The sequence below is a fragment of the Pseudochaenichthys georgianus genome, chromosome 20, assembly GCF_902827115.2.
Source record: "Pseudochaenichthys georgianus chromosome 20, fPseGeo1.2, whole genome shotgun sequence".
NCBI classification, from domain to species: domain Eukaryota; kingdom Metazoa; phylum Chordata; class Actinopteri; order Perciformes; family Channichthyidae; genus Pseudochaenichthys; species Pseudochaenichthys georgianus.
The window spans coordinates 21,484,772-21,506,630 of NC_047522.1; the positions used below are offsets into that span (position 1 = coordinate 21,484,772).

Consider the following 21,859-nt stretch of genomic DNA (forward strand, 5'->3'; position numbering starts at 1 on the left):
AATGTCACAAAAACTGGCTTATCATAGTTGATCTGCATTGTAATGATTGTTCTTAACGGTCATTTTAATCTGTAAAAAATGCTATTAACAATGTAGCAAAGAACAAAACAATTCTCTTGCAAATTTCCCCTCTGTGTGGGACTAATAAAGGTATTCTGATTGTGTTGTTTAACTTATTCCTTAATATAAATTAACATGTGCACACCACAAATGTTCCATTAATGCGATAGGAGTAAATGTAGTTTGTTTAATCCCTTAGTCGTTAACATTGCACTTGTTTTAAATGCTCAATTTAAATATAACAGGGCTTGTTTACTGTAAACTCGTTATACCGAAGCATGTTTTTGCATCCAGGCACATGTGTGTATGATAATGAGATAAACAGGGATACTAAGGTAATTATTTTCCTTTTTTTATTTTTAGACTGTGAGCTTCTTCCGTGACAGTGAAGCCAGTATAGCTCCAGCATAAGAAGCTTCCCATTGGCTCGTGTGCAGGACTTCTTCCGCGCCAGGTCTTCCTCTGAGTTGTAGATAACACCTCTACGCTCAGATCAGACATCCTTCTGTATCATTAAAAGCCAGGTAAATGACCATGTACTGAACATCTAACCAGACATTACAAAATGCTACTACACATTTAACTCAAATCATACTTGTGGTTATGCTGTTACATTTTGATCTTATGATTCATACTCCTTTGTGGATGGAAACAAGAGATGTGTCACTTCAGTAACACATGAATAACAAATCAAGTTTTCACACTTTCATGAAATCTGGTACTCATTTTGTTTAGCACGTCAGGACTTATTATTTTATACTAGCACTACATGCTTTTTCACATTGTACTTTTCCAAGTCTGTAAATGCAAACTGTAAGTGTTAGTAGAAGGTGTCAGGTTTGCAGCATTTAGTTTTTTATTTGGCAGGCATTAGTCTAGTATTGGAAAATATAAACCTAAAATCAGTTCTGCTCCACAATTAATACCTTCTGATTACAAACTAGCAATCCATATATTTTCAAATATTCTTAAGATATACTTTATTTAACCTAAATATTACTTTAATTCATTTTTTACTCGACAAGCACACTGTCCATGCAGTTGCTATTTTTCACCACCAGGTGGCTCCAAATACACACATTACATTCTTATGCGTTAGTAATCTAATAGAAAATTATGCTACAGTATAAAAATGCTGTTTATTTCTTCTAATTTAACCTGATAATAATAGCATCAACTTAAACATTTAATGAATTAGTCATGAAAAAAATTAAGAGCATATGATGTCAATTATACAATTGTAAATCTCATGTGTGGTTTCTTTACAGATGCACAAAGAATATGTTTGTCAAAAAAGCATAATAGATGATGGGAATTTGAGTGATAGATAATGACTCTTGTATACCAACAGTGTCATCCGAGGGTAACAGGTAAATCAATTAGGGACACCTCAGCGGATTCCACTCTCTCTCCAGAGAGCTCGGCTAAAGTGCAGTCAGGGGATCGGGGCTTCAGATACTGTACCTGCAACCTCCAGGGGAATCAGCAGGTATGCAGCTCACCCGTAACCAAAGCTCCAGAGGCTGACGCTAGAGTAGTTAAACACAGCTGCCATGCTTCAAAGATGTGTGCTAGTTTCCATGTATGTGTAAATGTGGCAATATAAATGTCTGTGGAAGAAATTAATGAACACAAATGCCTCCCCAATGTGCAGTGGAGAGGAGTGTAAAATATGTGCAGTCCGGTGCACACACACGTGATGGGCCATTGACGCAGTTTCAGAGTTGTGTGGCAACAACATGGTTGCAAAAACTGAACTGCCTTTGTGTGTTTGACCTTCTTGCTTTATTTGTAGCAAAAATACTTTCAAAAATCTAGATGTGAAAGGTCGTTTTTTACCATCAGTCCAGATAAGATAAGATAAGATGGACCTTTATCGACCCATGTTGGGAAACTCAGGTCTTATAGCAGCAACAGTATAAGACAGAAACACAGGGATAATAAGAATACAAATGAAATAAAGTTATGATAAAAATAAAGTAGCAGTAAACAATTGAACGGCTTTAGTATTGGGTATTCTGCTTACAATCGTTCAAAACAGTTGATTTTCTACTTCTGTTTAGTAGTTTAAAACATGAGTACCTAATTTTAGATCAAATGTAAGTCAATGCACATGGTTACCTCTATACGTTGTTTATTCTAATATCTTTACACCCCTGCTACTGTCTGTGACACATTTGTTTCTGTGTTTTGCAGTGTTGCCTTAGTTGCCTGAAGAGATGCATGCAGGACCTCTTTGTGGGGGGTATGATTGTGGGGAACTGCATTCAGACCCGTGGAAATGGGGAGGGGGATTATGCCTCCATTGGCACTGGGCCTGTCCGTTGCCATGGCACGTCCATTGTCCCCCCCAGCACATGGGCATGGCACAGAAACCTCCAGTGAAAACATTCATTTTCTACTGCTTTGTTCTTCTTGGGGAATTGATTCATGAAGAAAGCTTATCATGCAACAACAAAAATCAATGGTCTTTATCTTGTCACATTTGGTGCGACAGACAGACCTAGACAGTCAAATGAGTCACTCGACAATGCAATCAGCGTATGTTTTGAGTCACCACAAACAGTCATATGGCTCAAATTGCCTTAGCCTGACAGAGCTGCAACCATTTTGCTGTTTTTTTTCTAGGCTGTATTTCAAACTCTCTGTGACTCTCAGCTCCCAAGTAGTATGAGTCATGAGAGGAAGGTAATCACAGGCAATGATGTGGACCGCTGCAGGGCAAGCCCCGTTGTGGAGGAATACCCTTGAGAAAGTCCACGCCGTTTGCAAACGACTGCTCATATAGGGCTTGGGATCGCCCTGGCTTCATAACCAATCGCGTCATTCGGCTCATACACCCTACGCGCTTCTATCCAATCAGCGTTGAGTTTATAAAACCAGCCTTGCCACGATTGGTTCATTTCAGACAAGGGCGTCTTTTGCTCGCTCCAACAGCACCATCTCTGGCAGGTGGTGTGTGCTTTAAAACCATACAGTAGGGTAATGTTTAGGACGATAGGTAGGTAGTTCTAGGGGAATAAACACACTTTAGGTTGTTAATTTGTCGACTTTTGTTTCGTAGTTTTGTTTTACGTGCCATTGCGTCTCCTTTTGAAGCAACCGGAATCGCAGCGAGTGAGATTACCGTCGGGGTTCCCCTCTCTGAGACAGACACTTTGTGCTTTACAAGCGGTGAATTGCTGCTCCTTCATCATGCAGAAGAAAGAGGGAAAAGCCCTACATGTTGATTATATTTCGGCTCCGGTGTAAGTCTGAATGAGCGAAGAACCTCCCGGCGACGACTGAAACCAGGGGCTCACATCCCGGATCTGCCTCACCTCATCCGCCGGTGTAGCAATATACAATATGTTGTGTTGATTTTTTGTGTGTGGAAGTGGTCGTGCCTTTTGTTTTCATTTCGGGATATGTGATATGCGGATCCGCGAACGCAACGAAACGCAAATGACTTTTTTCTTCTGCTTTGAAAATGAGGAAGCGTTTTCATAAAGACCCAGAAAATGGCAAGAAGGTCTCGTCGTCCGTGGGCCCGGATTTGAGTAAAATGAGAAGGAAAGGAGCAAATGCAACAGCAGCATGATATCTTTTTTTTGCCTACAGAATGACACCAAAGGAGGTAAAAAGGTGGCGATAGATAAGACGCAGCATCAATGAAGGCGATCTGGACAAGTTTTGAGTCGCTCATAATGAACAGAATTACTTTGCAGCTCGACAGCAGATCCTTTCCACAATATTGAAGATTGTTTTCGGCTTGGGAGATTTTCTAATTCACCAGTATTCTGCATTTCTTAACAATTGTTGATTACATTTTAGATTTCTCTTTTTTTTTTTAAATACTTTTGATCCGGATCCAGCCCTGACTATTCAATGGAAGTATGTTATCAGCTGCCGGTTTTGCCTCTAGACAGGCTGGTTCCCAAGCATGTCCTCAGCCGGAGGGGAGCCATTAGTTTCAGCTCCAGCTCTTCCCTCTTCGGGGCTCCTGATCCAAGACAGCTGTCACAGGTAAAAAGACCTTTTTAAAATCTCTTTATTTATCATTTTGTCACGGTGGGTTGAGATATGTGAATCACACAGGCCTTAAAACCAGCACCTTCTTCTAAACAAACATATGAATAATCCACAGGAATCTTGCAGGTGGTTGTTGGATATCTAGGCCCGAACACACACAATGAGCACTCCCTTGCACACACAACATTTTCTTATCTCTCAGACCCAAAATACAACCTGACACCACTTTGCATGTGTGCATGTCACCCACAGATAAAGGCCCTCTCACTTGAGCCATCCATGTCCGTTTACTGCCCGAGTAAAAGCAGTTTACTTTTGTGACTCTGTATTGTCAGGGGGAACGTGCCACATTGTTATTCATGCAACATCCCATGACACATCGACAGAAGAAACCTTCATCATTGAGTCACACTTGAGCTTCCTGCTTTCTCCGAATCCTGAACTCTTGGAAATGTGCCTCTTGTAAGCCTGCCTCTATATTTCAGCTGTGGTGAATGAAAGCAAAAGGTAGGCCACAACAACAGTCCTCATGGTGTGGCGTCACATTTAGTTTGTCTCTTTTGTCTCCGATAGAAAAACTTGACACATGACTTTGTATTCGAGCCACACATTGAGTCACTGCAGATCTGAGATGATCTACTATGCATTCGGCCTTTGTGTAGCGCACTTCCCTAACCGACTGTAACCTCAGCTCAGATGGCTGCACATCAAGTCATACATCAGTTCCTCCTCTGCGTCACAGTGTTAAAACACTAAAACCCCCTTACTATTGCTTCAGTAGATTCGCTCTACAGCAGCCGGGGTTACACTCCTCTCTCTGGGTCACGTCCCGCTCGTTGGTCATGGACCGTAACTCCCGCAGCGTTGCATGGCATCCCCGACACATTAACTAAGCATTAAGTCAGTGTGTTTGACCGTGTGAGCGTGCTCCACAATGGATCGTCCATTAGTGCTTTGTGTGACGGGCTGCTCCACATAACCACCCATGTGTGTCCGCTTTGAACCTACCATCAAAGACTAATGCATAGCCCGAGGCCCTCGGTGTTGCTCGTCCTCACTGGTCCTTTTGTCCGCTGGGTTATGGGTGCTTTTGACAGATGTTATCAGAATAGTGGATAAGCTAGCTGGAGAAGAGCTTTCTGTCCCTGCACTCTCCACCGAGCTGCCACCGCTAGCCTAAAACCAAACAAAGTAGTTCCAGTCAGTTGGAGCACGTCTCAAATGAACAATGTCCCGTTGTGTGCTACTTTTATGAAACTAAGACTAATCCGAAGGCTTGAAGCTGCCTTTTGTCTTTGTGGTTCTTGGAACTTGCTTCTAAGACCACAGCCCCAAACAAGGGGTTCCTTGAGAGGGCCTAGACATCAGCAGCAAACCCATCTGGGCATAATGCTGTATGCTTATCGTCTGCTGTAAAGCTACTGTGTCTTTAGGTCAGTTCACCCGTTGTTTTCTCAAGTGAGCCAGAGTTCATTGAGTTATTGTGGCTTGTACTGTTGTAATGCCTCTTTGTTGTGAAAGAAGGAGGGAAGTCAGCACGCTTTGCAGTCTGAAATGTGTTCCCAGTGAAACCCGAATGATTTGCATGTCATTTTTGTGGAAGAATATTTAAATGGCTCGAGGTTTACCAACACTTTAATGCAAAGCAAGAAGGCACCAGCGAGGGATTCAGCATAAAGACCTGCTGACATGGACATGTGGCTTCTTCCTCCCTACACAGTGGCAGAACTGGGTGGACATGTATACACAGTGTCACTCAGCCTTTGTCACAGCAATTACACGACTGCAAATATTGTGTTTCGGGCCCTATTCCTGACCATAAGGGTGCAGTTGTCCTCGGTGGCTGCTGTGTTTTTGTGTGTGGTTCCACAGGCCCGTTGTTTGTGGAAGCAGCTCTGGACTCCCACTGCAGAGAAAGGCAGCTAGGCATGTGCCCGGGCTCTGTGGGCAGTGGTTTGGCTCGCTGCCAGACTCACAGATGGCCGGAGTCTCAGTCTCTTTTCTTTCTCTTGTTCTGCTCACTCACAAACTCCCTCCCTCCCTCCCTCTCTCTCTTTCTTTCTCTTCTGCCCCCTCCCCTCCCCTCGCAGATGAAGACATTTCCTCTTGTAAACAGAGGCACAAGAGTAGGGTTGAAGACGCGACAGGGTCTCAGAAGAATATGTCACTCTGTGGTCCTGGAATGTTTATGATGGGGTGTAAATATGCTGCCGAAGAGGCGTTGGAAACGGCAACTACATTAAAACATCTAGAACAATGCCTCTATTGTTTTTATTGCAATGCATGTTGGGCTGCTTGTTGATTCATTCCTAAAGTTGAGTTGGAAGATGCTGGTCCCCTCCGCTGGCTTCTCTGGAGTGAACTAAACACAGTCTGAGATTAGATTGGAGCAGTAACACGAGACGACGAGTAAACAAAGTCACGTGGTTCCCGTCTAAACACTTACGGCACATTAGGTTAGTTTGGCCGTACTACGCACATTCACGAGACGTGACACATGGCAGCAGTCAGACCCGACGGCTGTCTGTCATGATGTGTAGCACATTCACACACCGTGGCATGGTGTTGATGAGGCTGTATTATTGGCATTTCGCCCAAAAAGAGATGCAAGGATCGATAGCGGTCGTGATGAGGCCCGAGCGGGCGCATGGTGTGAGATGGACCTGAAACACTGGTCTGCGTTCAGCTCCGTGAATCATATCGCAGTCACAGATATCCCCATGAGTATGTTGGCCACTGACCCCAGATCAGCTCCGGCGTTCGGGGGCAGCAGATGACGATGATGGGCCCGTGTGTGAGAATGGGAGATATCGCTGCTTGTTTCATCAACACTATGGATGTGTCTGTGCACGACGTGATAAGAGAACACACCACAGTGCTTCTCTCTGAGGGAGTTACTTTGTTGATTTTAACTGAACCGATAAGCTTTTTATTTTCTGCACATTGCCATCGGATTGACGTAGTTTCAGGATGTGGTAAGAATGCCGAAGGAGCCGTTCAGACACTGAGCCTGGTGTTTCACAACCTTTCACAAGAAGTTAACCCTCTCCCCGCCAGAGTTTGCCTTTCCGCGAAACGAGCCGGTGCGGTTTACCGAGCGAGGATGTGTATTATTTAGTAAATAAACCGGAGCAGTACCTCACATCCTGTCCCCGTTTATACATACACACTCCTCGTTTCTCTGTCTCCTGGTAAGGGGCCCCTCTTATCACATGACCATTCTGTTTTTGTGCTTTAGTGTTGAGTGCAATCGGCCGTGAGATTGTGGCGCCGTACATCAACACACCAACGGACACAATGTCAGGGGGGCCAACTGCGCCTGCTGAATATGAATCATGTTGACTGCAGTCCGATAGACATTTGAGATGAGCACATACACGATGTAGGAATTTATATAGCCCTGTTGCTGGATTTAAAACACCAAATAGTTGTCCGCAGACGCACCGGTTGTCGACTTGGGTTTTGTTGACTCTCCTCGGAAGGTTAAGAGTTGCGAGGGGGGAGCATTACGCCGGCCCAGAGAAGCAATTAGAGCCTGGGGATGATGTTTTAGATGAATGAAATTCCTGTGCCGGGTAGACGGCCTGTGAGAATATGAAGCAAACCTACCTCCTCCCCCACTCCTCAACTCCACTTGTGTCATCGAGCACCGCTGAAAGCACACTTACACAAGGCCCCCTTTTAAAGCTGTCTGCGGAAGACGGCTTAAATCATTTCAACACACCTTCCAGTGAAAGAAAACGGCACGGGTTGCAGATGTATTGCAGCCCGACAAGCACGCTGCTTTGTTCTTTAGCGACAACACTGCTCCGCCGTTCAGTCTGGCTGAGGCATCGGGCCAACACACCCCAGCCTCCCCCTCCCCCTCTCAGAAACTCACTGCAGCTGGAGTGTGTCAGAGTGGAGAGAGTTCTCATAAAACACTTACAACAGGTAGACTCCATCTAGGGCTTTTGTGTATGCAATGGCTGGTGCACGAACGCACACATACTCACTCACTCCAAACCTATCCACATTTATGGCCTAGCACTCAGTTACTGGAATGTGCCGTCCCACACAGCACTGTGCGGCAAGAGGTCATAACTCAGAAGGATGCTTTCAGTTTATGAAACTGCGCTGAGTCCGGCTGCTTTTATCTTGTGTGTGTGTGTGTGTGTGTGTGTGTGTGTGTGTGTGTGTGTGTGTGTGTGTGTGTGTGTGTGTGTGTGTGTGTGTGTGTGTGTGTGTGTGTGTGTGTGTGTGTGTGTGTGTGTGTGTGTGTGTGTGTGTGTGTGTGTGTGTGTGTGTGTGTGTGTGTGTGTGTGTGTGTGTGTGTGTGTGTGTGTGTGTGTGTGTGTGTGTGTGTGTGTGTGTGTGTGTGTGTGTGTGTGTGTGTGTGTGTGTGTGTGTGTGTGTGTGTGTGTGTGTGTGTGTGTGTGTGTGTGTGTGTGTGTGGCTTTGTTTCTGATAAGTCAGTTTATAGAAATACTGCTAGCTTCCTCATTTGCTTGGCCTGAGCTCATTTACGGACAGTGCAGAAGGCTTGTCCTCAGCAGAAACCTCATTTCAAAGCTGAATGACATCATAAAGGCAGTTTGGTGTCCTTTTTGTTCGGAACAAGGAAGTGTGGGAATGCGACACTGTGTACTAAACCGTTAAATACCATTCAGAGAGGCATCAGACTACAATATCTGCTCAATCGTAATGCTCAGATTAAAATGCTTTTTAGTTCGTAACCAGTGTCTTTGTTGTCGGCATTCAGTCCGATGATAACAAACATTGAAACCTGGCGTTACTCACGCAGTCAGACATTTTGACACCGTGTTCCCTCCTGACCTCAGAAACCTAAACGCTGTGGCCCCCTGGCAACCAGTCTCAGCCCAGATAAGAAACGGAGCCGTATGTAAACGAGCTCGTGTGGAATAGCAGGCGCACAATGAGCAGACTGTTATGCGAGTAATAAACTCCAAACAAAACCGAGTTGGCTTGTGCTGCGAGCAAACACAACCTGGCTGCCACTCCAGGTGCTCCCTTAAAGGCACGCGGAGCATGTTCCCAGAAAACAATGACTTTGTGAAGATTTATGGAAGAAAATAGAGGAAAATGTAGCCTGTAACCAAACGGGTAAACCGTCTACCACACGAGTACAGTTCCACATCCAGGTGGTCGATACACCAGGGTTTGTGTTAGCATTAGCTAGTTAGCGACAACTGCATTGTTTGGACTAGATATGCTGTACATATGCCTTTACAACATATGATGATTAACAGAGGTTGTATTTATGAATGTTGCAAAAGTAATCACTGTGCAGCGTTCTTTAGAGATAGAATATTGAAGACTTGACTTAATATCCCAGTGGATCAAATTGTGGAGCCTGAAGTGAAAACCAAAAATGCCTTGTCCAACAGATTGGTAGGAATTGGCCTCTTTTGGTGCCAGAGGCTGCGGGTCAGATGCAAACTGGAAGTCAGCTCAAACTCGGCACTGAAGCCACAGCAAAAGCCTCCCAAGCGTCAATTTCCCTAAAGGACACTGGACACCAAGGACCTTGTATTAAAGGGTCTATACAGACATCGGAGCATAAAGCAAGTTGCATAACAAAGACATAAGAACCAAGCTAGCCTGTCTGACCTCTTCATACCTGCGCGGGGACACACCCATGAGCAACCATGATGGAAACCCATGATATGGGCTGGAGATGCACAACATGTCTTATCAGACAAAGGCGTTATCAGTCAGCCGCTGTTTCAGCTCAATGACGGAAGCGAGCACGACCTGCAGGCCCTTCGTAGTGAAATCTTTCCAATAGATATCTGGCCTGCTGCAGGCTATTCCTGTTAAGAGGCTGGTCAGTCTTTCACAAAGGAGATTATACTCTGCTGGACTACATTCCTAATGTTTCATAATACTGAAATGTGTGTGCGTCATCAAGGAGGACCGCAAATCAGACCAATCGCATTATGGTTTTATAACCTCTTTTGGTGTGAATTTCCTGCCAGTGAGTTCATGGCATGCCTCTGACTTCCTGCGTCTCTCTGTCTCTCCCTTATTTCCCCATCACCCTCAGCTGTGAAGCATGAATGACAGAAAAACAAAGCTCACAAGGGGGCTCAAGTTCATTGTGGACCATGACAGGACCACGGGTGATGGGTTTTGTGTGTGTTGGCAATACAAGGCGTGGCAGGGGTGTGTATTATGGGCTGCACGTTTCAAGGGTACAACGCGACATTGACATTGTTCGCACGGCCAGCTCCTTCTTACCTGTGTGTGTGTGTGTGTGTGTGTGTGTGTGTGTGTGTGTGTGTGTGTGTGTGTGTGTGTGTGTGTGTGTGTGTGTGTGTGTGTGTGTGTGTGTGTGTGTGTGTGTGTGTGTGTGTGTGTGTGTGTGTGTGTGTGTGTGTGTGTGTGTGTGTGTGTGTGTGTGTGTGTGTGTGTGTGTGTGTGTGTGTGTGTGTGTGTGTGTGTGTGTGTGTGTGTGTGTGTGTGTGTGTGTGTGTGTGTGTGTGTGTGTGTGTGTGTGTGTGTGTGTGTGTGTGTGTGTGTGTGTGTGTGTGTGTGTGTGTGTGTGTGTGTGTGTGGCTCTGGCCAAAAGGTTTGTTTGGGCAAGTGTTGGCAGGGCTGGTCACTCTTCCATTCCCAGACCTCGAGCCAGTACTACACAGTTCCCACGCATGTTACAGCTGATACCCAGCCCCCTACACACAAACACCGCAACAGCCCATGCACATATACACACACAATCTATACTATTCCCTTTAACCACTGGTGCTGTGTGTAAACACGGAGATAACCCACCCCGAGTCAAGCTGTTTGCTAGCCGGTAAAATATTAGCTTTGGATTGGCGGCTGCCATGAGCCCACAGGACGGACGGTGTCAGGTGTGTGAAGGAGGCTCGGAGTAATCCTAAGGATATGAAGTAATGAGTATACAAGCGTGGACTTTTGTGTTTGTGCCGTGGCCAGTTGGCGTTTGTCATGAAGGGCCAGTCTAGCAGGCTCCCTGTGGAATGGGTAACTCTAGACCCAGAGGAGTCCCAGAAGGGAGAGGGGAGTCGGCCTGATGGGGGGGGGGGGGCGGAGTGCTGAGTGCATGGAGAGGTGAGCCAAGGTGTAGCCCGGAGCAGCTGTTTGTCGGCAGAGCAAATATTCAGTTACCACAGCCGTACCGCTGCAGAGCTGCTGAGGGAAACTGCTGGCACCGAGTTGTAGACACAAGCAAAGATAAAACACGCGTCTTATCAACTTCATTCTAAAGTCAACAGAAGCACTGTTATTCACAACAACAAAATTACATTGTAGTTTAAACATTGAAGTAGCCGAGAAGAGGCGGCGACCACATTTTGGAAGCACACGAGATAAAGGTCAAGAAGACCAGCTGGTTGAGAATCACAGCTGTCTGAACATCTCCTCTCCTCATACCCGACAAGCCTTTATTGTGGTTTATTGTGTTACTTGTTCACGATGCATAAGGCCTCAGATTCAGCCAGTCCTTTGTGTTTTGTCGGCACATTGTTGCCAACCTCATGTAACGTCAAAATATAGATGAAATCAACTGCTATGGAGCAAACCACTACGATCACTTAACTTGGTAGACAAGTCGCCGCTTCTTAGAAATGATTATTATTAGTATTCTCGTGATGCAGTTCCCAGAAATGTTGAGTTTTAGTGACTTGAAACCTTCAAGGACGACAATGTGAACTGAAGCATGCTATCTTTTGATTGAATAGATTATTGGGTAATAGCCATTAGTGAATGGTATTGATTTTTCAAGGGTTATTGTGTTGCTTCTGTGTCGTCATTAGTTCCAGCTAACTCGATTCAAATTGCTTTCACCTGCTGGATAAGGAAGTCATTATATACAATTTAATCTGTGCATTTTCAACAGTTTTTCGTGAGAGACTTTTAAAGGGAAGTAAAAATGGCTCAGAAAACGTAGTGTGTGTGTGTGTGTCTCATGCGTTTCTCACGCGTTTCTCACATGACTGATAGCACTGGTGTAAGTGCCGTATCAGGCTGGTGATATGGCACTGGAACATATTTATCAGTGTTGCCGTTTGTACACACACACACACACACACACACACACACACACACACACCGCAGCACCTCCCTCCACTTATCAGCGTGTGTTTATGTTAAAAATAATTGCCTGTGTTTTTGAGTCGTGTGTGCCGAGATGTGGCTGTGATACCACCCACATCCATTTGAAGATGTATTTCTTGTTTTTTTAAAACATAATTCATTACAAACCTTGCACAGCTGTTTACGATGTTCCTTCTTGTTCGCTCAGAGACGAGGGGCCATCTCCTACGACAGCTCCGACCAGACAGCACTGTACATTCGCATGCTCGGTAAGTGTTTCCCCTCGATCAGTGCATACACGCAACCATTCACAGCATACACACACTTCCCAGACATCAGCGGGCTTATCTTCTCCATGATCATTTCTTAACCCACAATGGCTTTAAAGGCAGCCAGATGGAAAGTGGAGGGAGGGATGGAGACATTATGAAGAGATGGGGACACACCAGAGTGCACCGTCCACTCAAAACCCCCGGCCTTTTAGTAATCTCTCCATCAGAACAGGTTTACATAGTGTGTGTCTGCAGTGTTGAGTGCCTTTTTTAAAGTTTGCCCAGGTTTGTTAAGAGTACAGATTGTTGTGCGTGCGCCACGTGCTCGCTGCCCTCGGCAACCCCAAGCAGTTCAGAAAATGGATGAGAGGACGGAGGGCTCATAGTTCAGCCAGGCAGATGGAATCAAATTCATCCAGGAAGCAACCGGAGCAGTCTCTCCTTCCTGATCAATAACACTATTGAGTATGATGGTGCAATTAGAGCCCGACATCAGTCCACTCCACACAGATGTGCCCTCGCATGCTGCTTTGACCGCCTTTACTCACAAATCAGACGGTGTTTGACTGGTAGTGAGCCGTTCATGGATATCAGGTTGCTGCTCTGAAGCATGGCGAGCAGGCAGGGAGCATTAAACAGCCAGTTTAGGGCTTCTCTGCTCAAATCCTGCTTTCTGTAGCTTTCACGTAATGTTGTGATACTTTGTTTTCTCTCTCGATGGATGATACGAATCCTCGACTGCCGCTATGCGCGTCTCATCAGTCATTCACAGAGCTCGCTGAAGGAGCTTTAGCCCTACAATCGTTTCACTTGGTGAAGTGTGATGGCAGTGTCATGTGTCACCGGCGTAAAGCAGCTGCCGGTTTGATATTAGTGTAAGGAGAGGCTCGCTAATGCAGACTGGGGTTCAGTCTGCCAAGTTAATGCTGATGTGCTTTCAAATAGCAGGACTCGGAGCTTTCGCCGCATCAGATATAATGACGTGACCTACATCCACCCCGGGGCGCCAGCGCTAATGCACCGCAGGAGAAACATGGACCCTGCGACTCAGAATACACACTCGGCACACACCTTAGCATGTACAGATTAATGGGACGGATGTATAGTCATGGGATCCCACACACTGCCAAGGAGGCATAGTATTTGGTTTATTTTATGTTTTGAGGATAACCTTGAATTGTAATTCTTAGTTGGTATTTTGATAGGAGCTTGTGTATTATTCAAACAGCTGTTTACAAGTAAGTAACCAGTGGTTGGGGTGTGTGTGTGTGTGTGTGTGTGTGTGTGTGTGTGTGTGTGTGTGTGTGTGTGTGTGTGTGTGTGTGTGTGTGTGTGTGTGTGTGTGTGTGTGTGTGTGTGTGTGTGTGTGTGTGTGTGTGTGTGTGTGTGTGTGTGTGTGTGTGTGTGTGTGTGTGTGTGTGTGTGTGTGTGTGTGTGTGTGTGTGTGTGTGTGTGTGTGTGTGTGTGTGTGTGTGTGTGACTGCTTTTGATTTGAATTCTAGTGTCATGCTGGAAACCTCCCATTGCACTGTTGAGCAACTTGACGAGTGTACTGCCTTGCAGAGTCTTGCCGCATTGGAGTGTTGCCTGGAACGACACACTAGCATTTTTACTGCATCAGTGTCATAGCAGCATCCCGTCACCTCTCTGCTCTCACTGCGGTTTCAAAGCAGGCCCGGAGCCTGATCCTCTGCCTGACTAATAAAAACAGCCATAGGTGTGCTATAGATCCCCGTCAGGGACTCGGAGTATTAATAGCAGAGCAGCCTGTCCTGACATGGCATGCTCAGCTGTTTGATGTCCGCCCCTCTGGAAAGTGTACACCAGTCATGTGGCGCTTAAACAAGATCAATCACTGTATATGATCTAACATATTGAAATACTGCTTAGCCTAGCACGTTCAGACACATGTACTTTCCAAACTGTTCGAATCTTGAGGAAATAATTGCTGATTTCTTCTAGGAGATGTGAGAGTGAGAAGTCAGGTTGGGTTTGAACCGGAACGAAGAAGCTCCCATCCTTACCTGTGCATCGACTTCAGAACTCTTCACAGTGAGTACAAATAAGTTGCCTATCAGCCATAGACATTCTCTGTCACTGCTACGCTGACGTCTGTGCACTGCTCTCATGCTGCATTTTTACATGACGATAAAGAACTAAGTGGGAGGCCCTTTATCGTGTGTGTGTGTGTGTGTGTGTGTGTGTGTGTGTGTGTGTGTGTGTGTGTGTGTGTGTGTGTGTGTGTGTGTGTGTGTGTGTGTGTGTGTGTGTGTGTACTTGTGGGGACCTAAATCTGTTTACATAGTCACGTGTGGGGACTGGCTTCCCTTATGGGGACAAATTGGAGGTCAATTGGGGGGATCATTAATTTTAGGGTGAAGACTTGGTTAGGGTTAGGCATGTGTTGGTTAAGGTTAGGATAAGTCTCCAGGAAATGCATGCAAGTCAATGTAATGTCCCCTGAAGTGATGTGTGTGTGTGTGTGTGTGTGTGTACGTGCGCACTGACAAAGCATGTCTGCTGTGTGATCCCAGACGAAAGGCTTATGAGTGGGCGGCTGTGTCAGCAGCCACCGTTTGCATATCGCCGTGTTGGTGTCACATCCCCGACGAGTGACCCGAATGGTTCTCGGGGCCTAATGATCTTGTGAAATGAACATAAAGCCTTGTTAGATATTTGACATCTTTTTGTGTGTGTGTTTGCAGCACGGCCGAGCTCTGGATCCACGTCAGCGGACTCCTCGCCTGAGAGGAGGGTCCACAGACTGCTCAGCTTCCAGAGGTACCTGCACTCCTCCCGGCTGCTGCGGGGCATCCCCCAGCAGATCCCCCTCCACATCCTGGATGAAGACTACACTGGACAGGCCAGAGTATGACACACACATTATATATAATGATACTACAGTCAAATACATAAACCTACCTTATTTATTTTGTTGACATTCGGCATCACTAATTCTGCACTTCTGTTTTCCTCTCTGTCGCAGTGCATGCTGGAAAAAGTCGGGACCTGGAATTTTGACATTTTCCTCTTCGATAGGTTGACGAACGGTATGTTAAACATGACCGTAAATACTATCCAGAAGATGTTTTTAAAGGTCCTGTGACGCCGCACTGAGGGCATTTAACCACCCTAAGATTCCATGTACACCAATGGTGCCATCTGTTGGATTCTGGCCCACAGAGGATTCACCCAGTGAACATTCCTTCTATAATCAAATCAGTGAATTGAAATTGAGATCCCGTCAGTTTGAAAAAGATGTTGTTATTTTTCCATTGCCGCTTTAGGGAAGAGAATATTTTCACAGTTTTTATCACAAGGTCAAAAGAGATGCACGCGCCAGCAGAAAGCTCACTCTGTTCCTCTTGCTTAGGGAACAGCCTGATCACCCTGACCCTCCACCTGCTGAACCAGTACGGCCTGGTGGAGCTCTTCCAGCTGGACATGCTCAAACTGTGGAGGTTCCTAGTCATGGTCCAGGAGGACTACCACAGCGACAACCCCTACCACAACGCTGTCCACGCTGCCGACGTCACACAGGCCATGTACTGCTTCATGCAGGAACCCATTGTGAGACACGAGAATGAGTATAGTCAATGTGGAGTTTCAATAAAGGAGTGTTTTGTTGACTAATCATCATGATATGTTGTTGTTGTTAATGCAGCTTGCCAAGTCTCTGACCTCCTGTGACATCCTGCTGGGACTACTCGCCGCCGCTACACATGACCTGGACCATCCGGGGGTCAACCAGCCTTTCCTCATCAAGACTGATCACTATCTCGCTACACTCTATAGGGTACGACCCCGTAACGGTGCCAGAAGTGACCCGATGGATGTACTGAAGTTACATTGTGTGATTTATGTCTTCATGTGCAGAATAACTCGGTTCTGGAGAACCACCACTGGAAATCAGCAGTGGGCCTGCTCAGAGAGACCGGGCTCCTTTCCCACCTGCCTGCCGAGGACAGGTCAGTCTGACACTGAAGACATGTCAAGTGCAACGGTAGAAAATTGAAGTTATTTCAGAAGGCCTCACTGATTGGGTAATGGGGAGAATTCCATCCAATGCCACAGTCAGTGCGCACCAACGTGGGGCTGTACGAGACTTGGCAGGCTGAACACATTCTGAGAATACTCTGAGAGCTCTTAACATTTCGAGCAATGAGTCCTAGCTTACGAGGGATTTAAGAAGGATTCTTAGAACAACTCTAAACAAGGAAGGGACGGAACATTTTACCGTGAGGGGCTGTGGTTGACCCTGGTGCTCGTTACGATGCGTTCTTTAAAAAAGCTTTGATGGTTGCAAAATACAACAAAATAAAAAATCTCTTGATATAATGTTATGGACGGCTATTTTGGAAAGAATACAAGATATCCCCAAGGAAAGGCAAAAGGTTCCATAAAATAAAGACTTTAATCATAGGTTTGATTCTAGAGCAGGGGTGTCAAACTCAATTTCATCGCGGGCCACATTCGCATATAGGTTGCACTCAAAGGGCCAGTTGTAACTATATAAATATATATTATATATATATATAAAATAATGTATTACATTATTGCCTCTGAATTGGATTATTATCGGATAGGATAATAACTTAGTAATTAACTACATCTGGAAGCAGAAGTCCAGGACAAATAATTGCTAGTCTCTTCAGTGTGCATGTCACAAAACGAGATGCATTGTGGGACATGTAAAGTTGCATGTAACCGTATAATAAACGCATTATATTCTTTGCTAGCTCTTGCGGGGCCACAGAAAATGAAGTCGCGGGCCGGATTTGGCCCCCGGGCCTTGAGTTTGAGACCCCTGTTCTATAGACATGGTGAAATGACGATGACTGTTTTATGTAAGGGCCCTCTCTGTTCAAAACCACTTTTGTAGAGTAACCTTTAAAATGTTGAAAACACATCTTGTTCTTAATACTAAGAATTCAGCGTTTAGATTTTATATCTCCTGCCACTTTCTGCTTGTAAAAGTCTTCAGCCTCTTGAACGTCCCTCCCTACTCCTATCAGTGTTCCACCTCACTCAAGGTCTGAGATGCCTTATGAATAACTTTCATCTCACCCAAGATTCTTAGATAACTGGAGAATTTCTTAGAATTTCGTCACTAGGACTGGTCACATGACTTTGTAGCCTTTATGTAACCAGGTGAAGCCCCTTGAGATCAACATATCTCTTCTTCAAGGGTCACCTGCAGCACACTAGTTACACATGTAACATAAAAACAACAGAACAACAATAAGGATGACCTAGAACATAATGTACAGGGTACAGTTTACAAACTCTATTTACAGTGACAGGTACCATGAGTATCAGACAGCATGGCACCCAGCCGAGTTTCAGAGTGCTGCAGGGGAACCAAAGTGCTCAGTTTTAAACAGCTTTGCAGACTGTTCCAATGTTAGTGGAGCTGCACATCTAAAAGCTTTCTTCCCTCAGACAGTCCTAGCACTTGGCACATTTAATAAAACAACATCATGAGATCTCAGGCAGTACGTACTTTTAATTCGTCGAGAGATCAGAGAGCAGATATAAAAAGGTAGTTTACCCAACATGGCTTTATAGATGAACATGTACCAGAGACTGAGCCTCCGTACAGTTAGTGAAGGCAGACCTGCCTCGGCATACAGGGTGCAGTGATGAGTAAGTGCTTTGCAGTTAGTAACAAATCTCAGAGCGCTGTGATACGCAGCATCTAACTTGACCAGGTAATAGGCAGGTGCATTCATATAGACCAGATCCCCATAGTCCAGCACAGGTCAAAGGTCACAGAGCCTTTTCCAGGCCTCAAATGAGAAACAGGACTTGTTCCTGTAGAAGAAACCTAGCCTAACCCTCAGCTTGTTAAGAAGATTAGTGACCTGAAGTTTTCTTAACACCACCACCACTGATCATCTTTTCTTTCCAAGCAGTCTGAACATGGAGAGGGAGTTGGGCTCCCTGATCCTGGCCACCGACATCAGCCGGCAGAATGATTACCTGTGCAGGTTTCGCAGGCACCTGGACCAGGACAACCTGTGCGTGAGCAACGCCAGCCACCGTCACTTCCTCCTGCAGGCTAGTTACTTTCTCTCTCACACACACACACACACACACACACACACACACACACACACACACACACACACACACACACATACACACACATGTCAGCATCTCAGCGAAACTGAACTCTTGATTTGTTTTTATCCCCCCTATACAGATGGCTCTGAAGTGCGCGGACATCTGTAACCCCTGCAGACCCTGGGAGCTGAGCAAACAGTGGAGTGAGAAAGTGACCGATGAGTTCTTCCAGCAAGGTAATCATCTCTTCTGCTGCATAATAACTACAACTGCCAACAGAAGACACAGATCTGCACTGGAAGTTTAACCATAGGGGGTTAAATAATACGTTTAAGTTGAATTATGAGAGCCACCAATTTGGCCATAGCGAGTTAGATAGCTTACATTTGCGAGCTAGCACTTAAGCAAGCTAACGAGTAGATAGCGAATGTTAGTTAGCTTACATTTGCGAGCTAGCACTTAAGCAAGCTAACGAGTAGATTGCGAATGTTAGTTAGCTTGGATAGACGGCTAACTTTCTCTAGCTAGCTTGTTTAGTACATGGCTAATATTCACTTACTAGTTTGATGGATAGATAGTTTATGTTAGCTTGTCAGATTGAAATGGTAACTTTCAATAGCCAGCCTGTTAGATAGATAGCTAACACTCGCTAGCCAGCTATGGAACACTAGCTGTGCTAAACATTCCCCTTTCATTATACATTTTTGCTCTTTTCTCCATCATTTGTTCATTTTGTGTTTTATTCTCTGTAACAAAATGCGTGTATAATAGTAGAAGATACAGTATCACATATATTAATTCTTCTTTTGTTATTCTTTTAGGAGACATTGAGAAGAAGCACAAACTTGAAGTCAGCCCAGTTTGTGACAGAGAGATGAACACCGTCGGCAACATTCAAATCGGTAAGAAGGGGTGTTTTTAATGGTGTGCATTCGAAGTAAAGTAAGAAAGGAAAATACAGCACTTGTAAAGAATGATTAAGACTCAAGCTTTTTTTTTAAGCAGTTTCCACGGTAGTCAGTGTTCTCTCCGAGCTCATATCTAATCTCAAACCCTTATTTGTGTCTGCCTCCCCTCTCCTCCCAGGCTTCATGACGTACGTGGTGGAGCCGCTGTTTGCAGAGTGGACCCGCTTCTCCGACACACGGCTGTCCCACACCATGATGGGCCACATGAGGCTGAACAAGGCCAGCTGGGGGGCCCTGCTGCGGGAACAGAGCTCCGTGGCGGCGGGGCCCAGCTCGCCCGGCACCGACCCAGAAGACGGCGCCGCTACCGGAGGAAGCAGCTCCAAAGAAATACCTCAGGGAAGCAGAGAATCCTGACACTCCTCGTGAGCCCCTTCACCTCGACCCCTGACCCCGGGGCCTGCAGCTCCACCTGATCCTAACTTTTTGTTTTGTTGCTTTTGCCTCTCATCTTGATAAACCACTGATTTTATTTAATTTATTTAATTTTTAATTCCTCTTTTTTGGCATAGAGCAATACATAGATACCTCATTTGGCTACTGCTGTATTTTTCTTTTATTTGCTTTGTTTTATTTATTTGTCCACTGTAGTTTTTGGCATTACTGACTGAACACACCACTTTGTCTGTTGGTGAACCTTTAGGGGAAAGCAGTATAAGAACTGAAGAAGACTTTTTTTTTTTGTTCTGGTATTTTGAAGTGCCATTTGAAAACAAAGATTTGAAGAATTATCTGAAATGACTGAGACAACTGGAGTATTCTGACATGAGACCCTCCTAAGACTCGACATCAATGCCATGATGCATTTGTATTGAAGATTTTTCCTCATGTTGAAAAAAAAATAAAATGTGACAAGCCCAGTCCTTTTGCTGCCTCTACGAAGACTGTTTACGCATCTCCTTGTTTGTTGTGACTTTCCCTTGAAGTGAATCACGTGGGCTCCACGGTTTGCCTTCGAAGCACAGATGTGAAGAACCACTCGTTTGAACTGTCATCCCACTGTTGAAGCCATGAGCAGAACCTTACTCAACCACACCAGATGCCATAAGTAACTCCACCTGTGTGCTACCATGTGTCCTTGCACTCCCGAATAAAAGACGGTGGCGGATGTGCAGCGACCCGCGAAGGTGTTTTAGTCCTTCTCCACGTATCTTCCACTGCTGGTTGAACTCGGGGGAGCGTCCCCAACCCCCACACTGGAAATCAGATACTTACTGCACATGCATCTCACCTGGAACTCGCTCAGGGTCTCTTATCACGAAGGAGAGGGGGAGGAGGCGACTGCGGACGATGCAGGGTTGTGTTCCTGGCGAGGATCTACTGAAGGAGACCCTCCCTCTCCGCAGAATGTCTCTCTCAGCCACATGCAACCTAAAGGACTGCTCGATCGATGCCTTATAACTATGCACAAACTATGCTAAGTGACCAAACTAGCTCCATCAAGTGCATGGTGTGCTTGTCTTTTGAATGCACTGTCCAATCCCTTTGCCTTTTTGTTGTGAGGAACAACTCCAGCTGTCCTTCTTTTTTGTACCGAAACAAAATGGTCGAGTGACTTTGAACATTCCACTTCTTCGTGTTTGGTTTGTCTACTCCGATTCTGTATAGTGGCACAAATCGTTGTTTGTGTTTTTTCGAAAGATAACAGGTGCTTTTCTTACTTTAGCTGATTTGTATTTTTGCTGTAAGTGCTGTAAGACTGTTGATAAAACTGTTTACAATTTGTTGCGACAGCCATTTTTGGGAAGACTTTGGTGTCGAGCCAGATTTTGTAAAGGCTTTGCTGTATTGACCTTTTTGATACATGCCTGTTGCAGTTACGATTTGAATAATAAAACCTGTTGTTGACTAATGTTTTCTTTAAGTTTCACGCTGTTTTAACATGTCTAATGCTGAAGGTAAGTTTGAGAAACCGGCTCGAGATACACTTGTTATATTCCATGGAATGCTCTTAACATCCCGATAGCAATGAATATCTGAAGTGCTTTGACAAAAAAATCCATTAAAAAATGTCATCTGTGGAAGCCGTAGCGCTGTAAAAAGCACGACCAATCATTTGAGCCGGCCTGGCTAAAGTAACTGGATGGCTTACCTGCCCGTCAGCCTTCCGACTTATCTCGTGCCCTCATTGGTCATGTGTGTGTTGGAGGAGGGGCTCTGTAAGGAAGTGGCAGATTTCTTCCGGCTGTGTATTTTCAAATTCTAGCGCACTCGAGCTGGTTTCTCAAATGACCTACCCCACCTTCAACAGGGTATATTATGCTTTTTGGGTTCCCTCTCCTGTAGTGTGTTATTTTATTTGTGCATGTAAATGGTCTGCAAAGGCTAAAATCCCCTCTCCGATACACTCGTGTCTTCAAGTTGTGTTGGATTTGAACCTTACAATTTAAACCGAAGGCATTTGACTTTCAAGAGGTTACA

General features: G+C 45.3%; 1 protein-coding gene across 3 annotated transcripts; it reads left to right on the forward strand.

Moving 5' to 3' along the window:
* The first annotated feature begins 2,999 nt into the window (after window positions 1–2,999).
* On the forward strand, window positions 3,000–21,292 carry pde7a (phosphodiesterase 7A). 3 transcript variants are annotated; one of them, XM_034108645.2, is made up of 13 exons: window positions 3,000–3,015; window positions 3,915–4,065; window positions 12,341–12,401; window positions 14,367–14,456; window positions 15,110–15,273; window positions 15,391–15,454; window positions 15,778–15,974; window positions 16,069–16,200; window positions 16,281–16,372; window positions 18,320–18,464; window positions 18,610–18,706; window positions 19,292–19,372; window positions 19,557–21,292. In XM_034108645.2, the coding sequence occupies exons 2-13, from the start codon at window positions 3,928–3,930 to the stop codon at window positions 19,793–19,795; spliced, it is 1,500 nt and encodes a 499-aa protein (XP_033964536.1). In that variant the 5' UTR covers window positions 3,000–3,015; window positions 3,915–3,927; the 3' UTR covers window positions 19,796–21,292. The 3 variants fall into 3 exon arrangements, with proteins under 3 accessions (XP_033964536.1, XP_033964537.1, XP_033964535.1); XM_034108644.2 differs by lacking the exon at window positions 3,000–3,015 and adding an exon at window positions 3,046–3,061; XM_034108646.1 differs by lacking the exon at window positions 3,000–3,015 and having other exon boundaries at window positions 3,028–4,065; window positions 14,370–14,456.
* Window positions 21,293–21,859: the final 567 nt, after the last annotated feature.

What these genes read in the sequence shown, in the direction of transcription:
- pde7a (XM_034108645.2), top strand. Translation starts at nt 3,928, where the DNA reads ATGGAAGTATGTTATCAGCTGCCGGTTTTGCCTCTAGACAGGCTGGTT. An exon ending in ATCCAAGACAGCTGTCACAG is followed by an intron (nt 4,066 to 12,340) that starts GTAAAAAGACCT and finishes TTGTTCGCTCAG; the next exon opens with AGACGAGGGGCCATCTCCTA. An exon ending in GCTTCATGCAGGAACCCATT is followed by an intron (nt 15,975 to 16,068) that starts GTGAGACACGAG and finishes TTGTTAATGCAG; the next exon opens with CTTGCCAAGTCTCTGACCTC.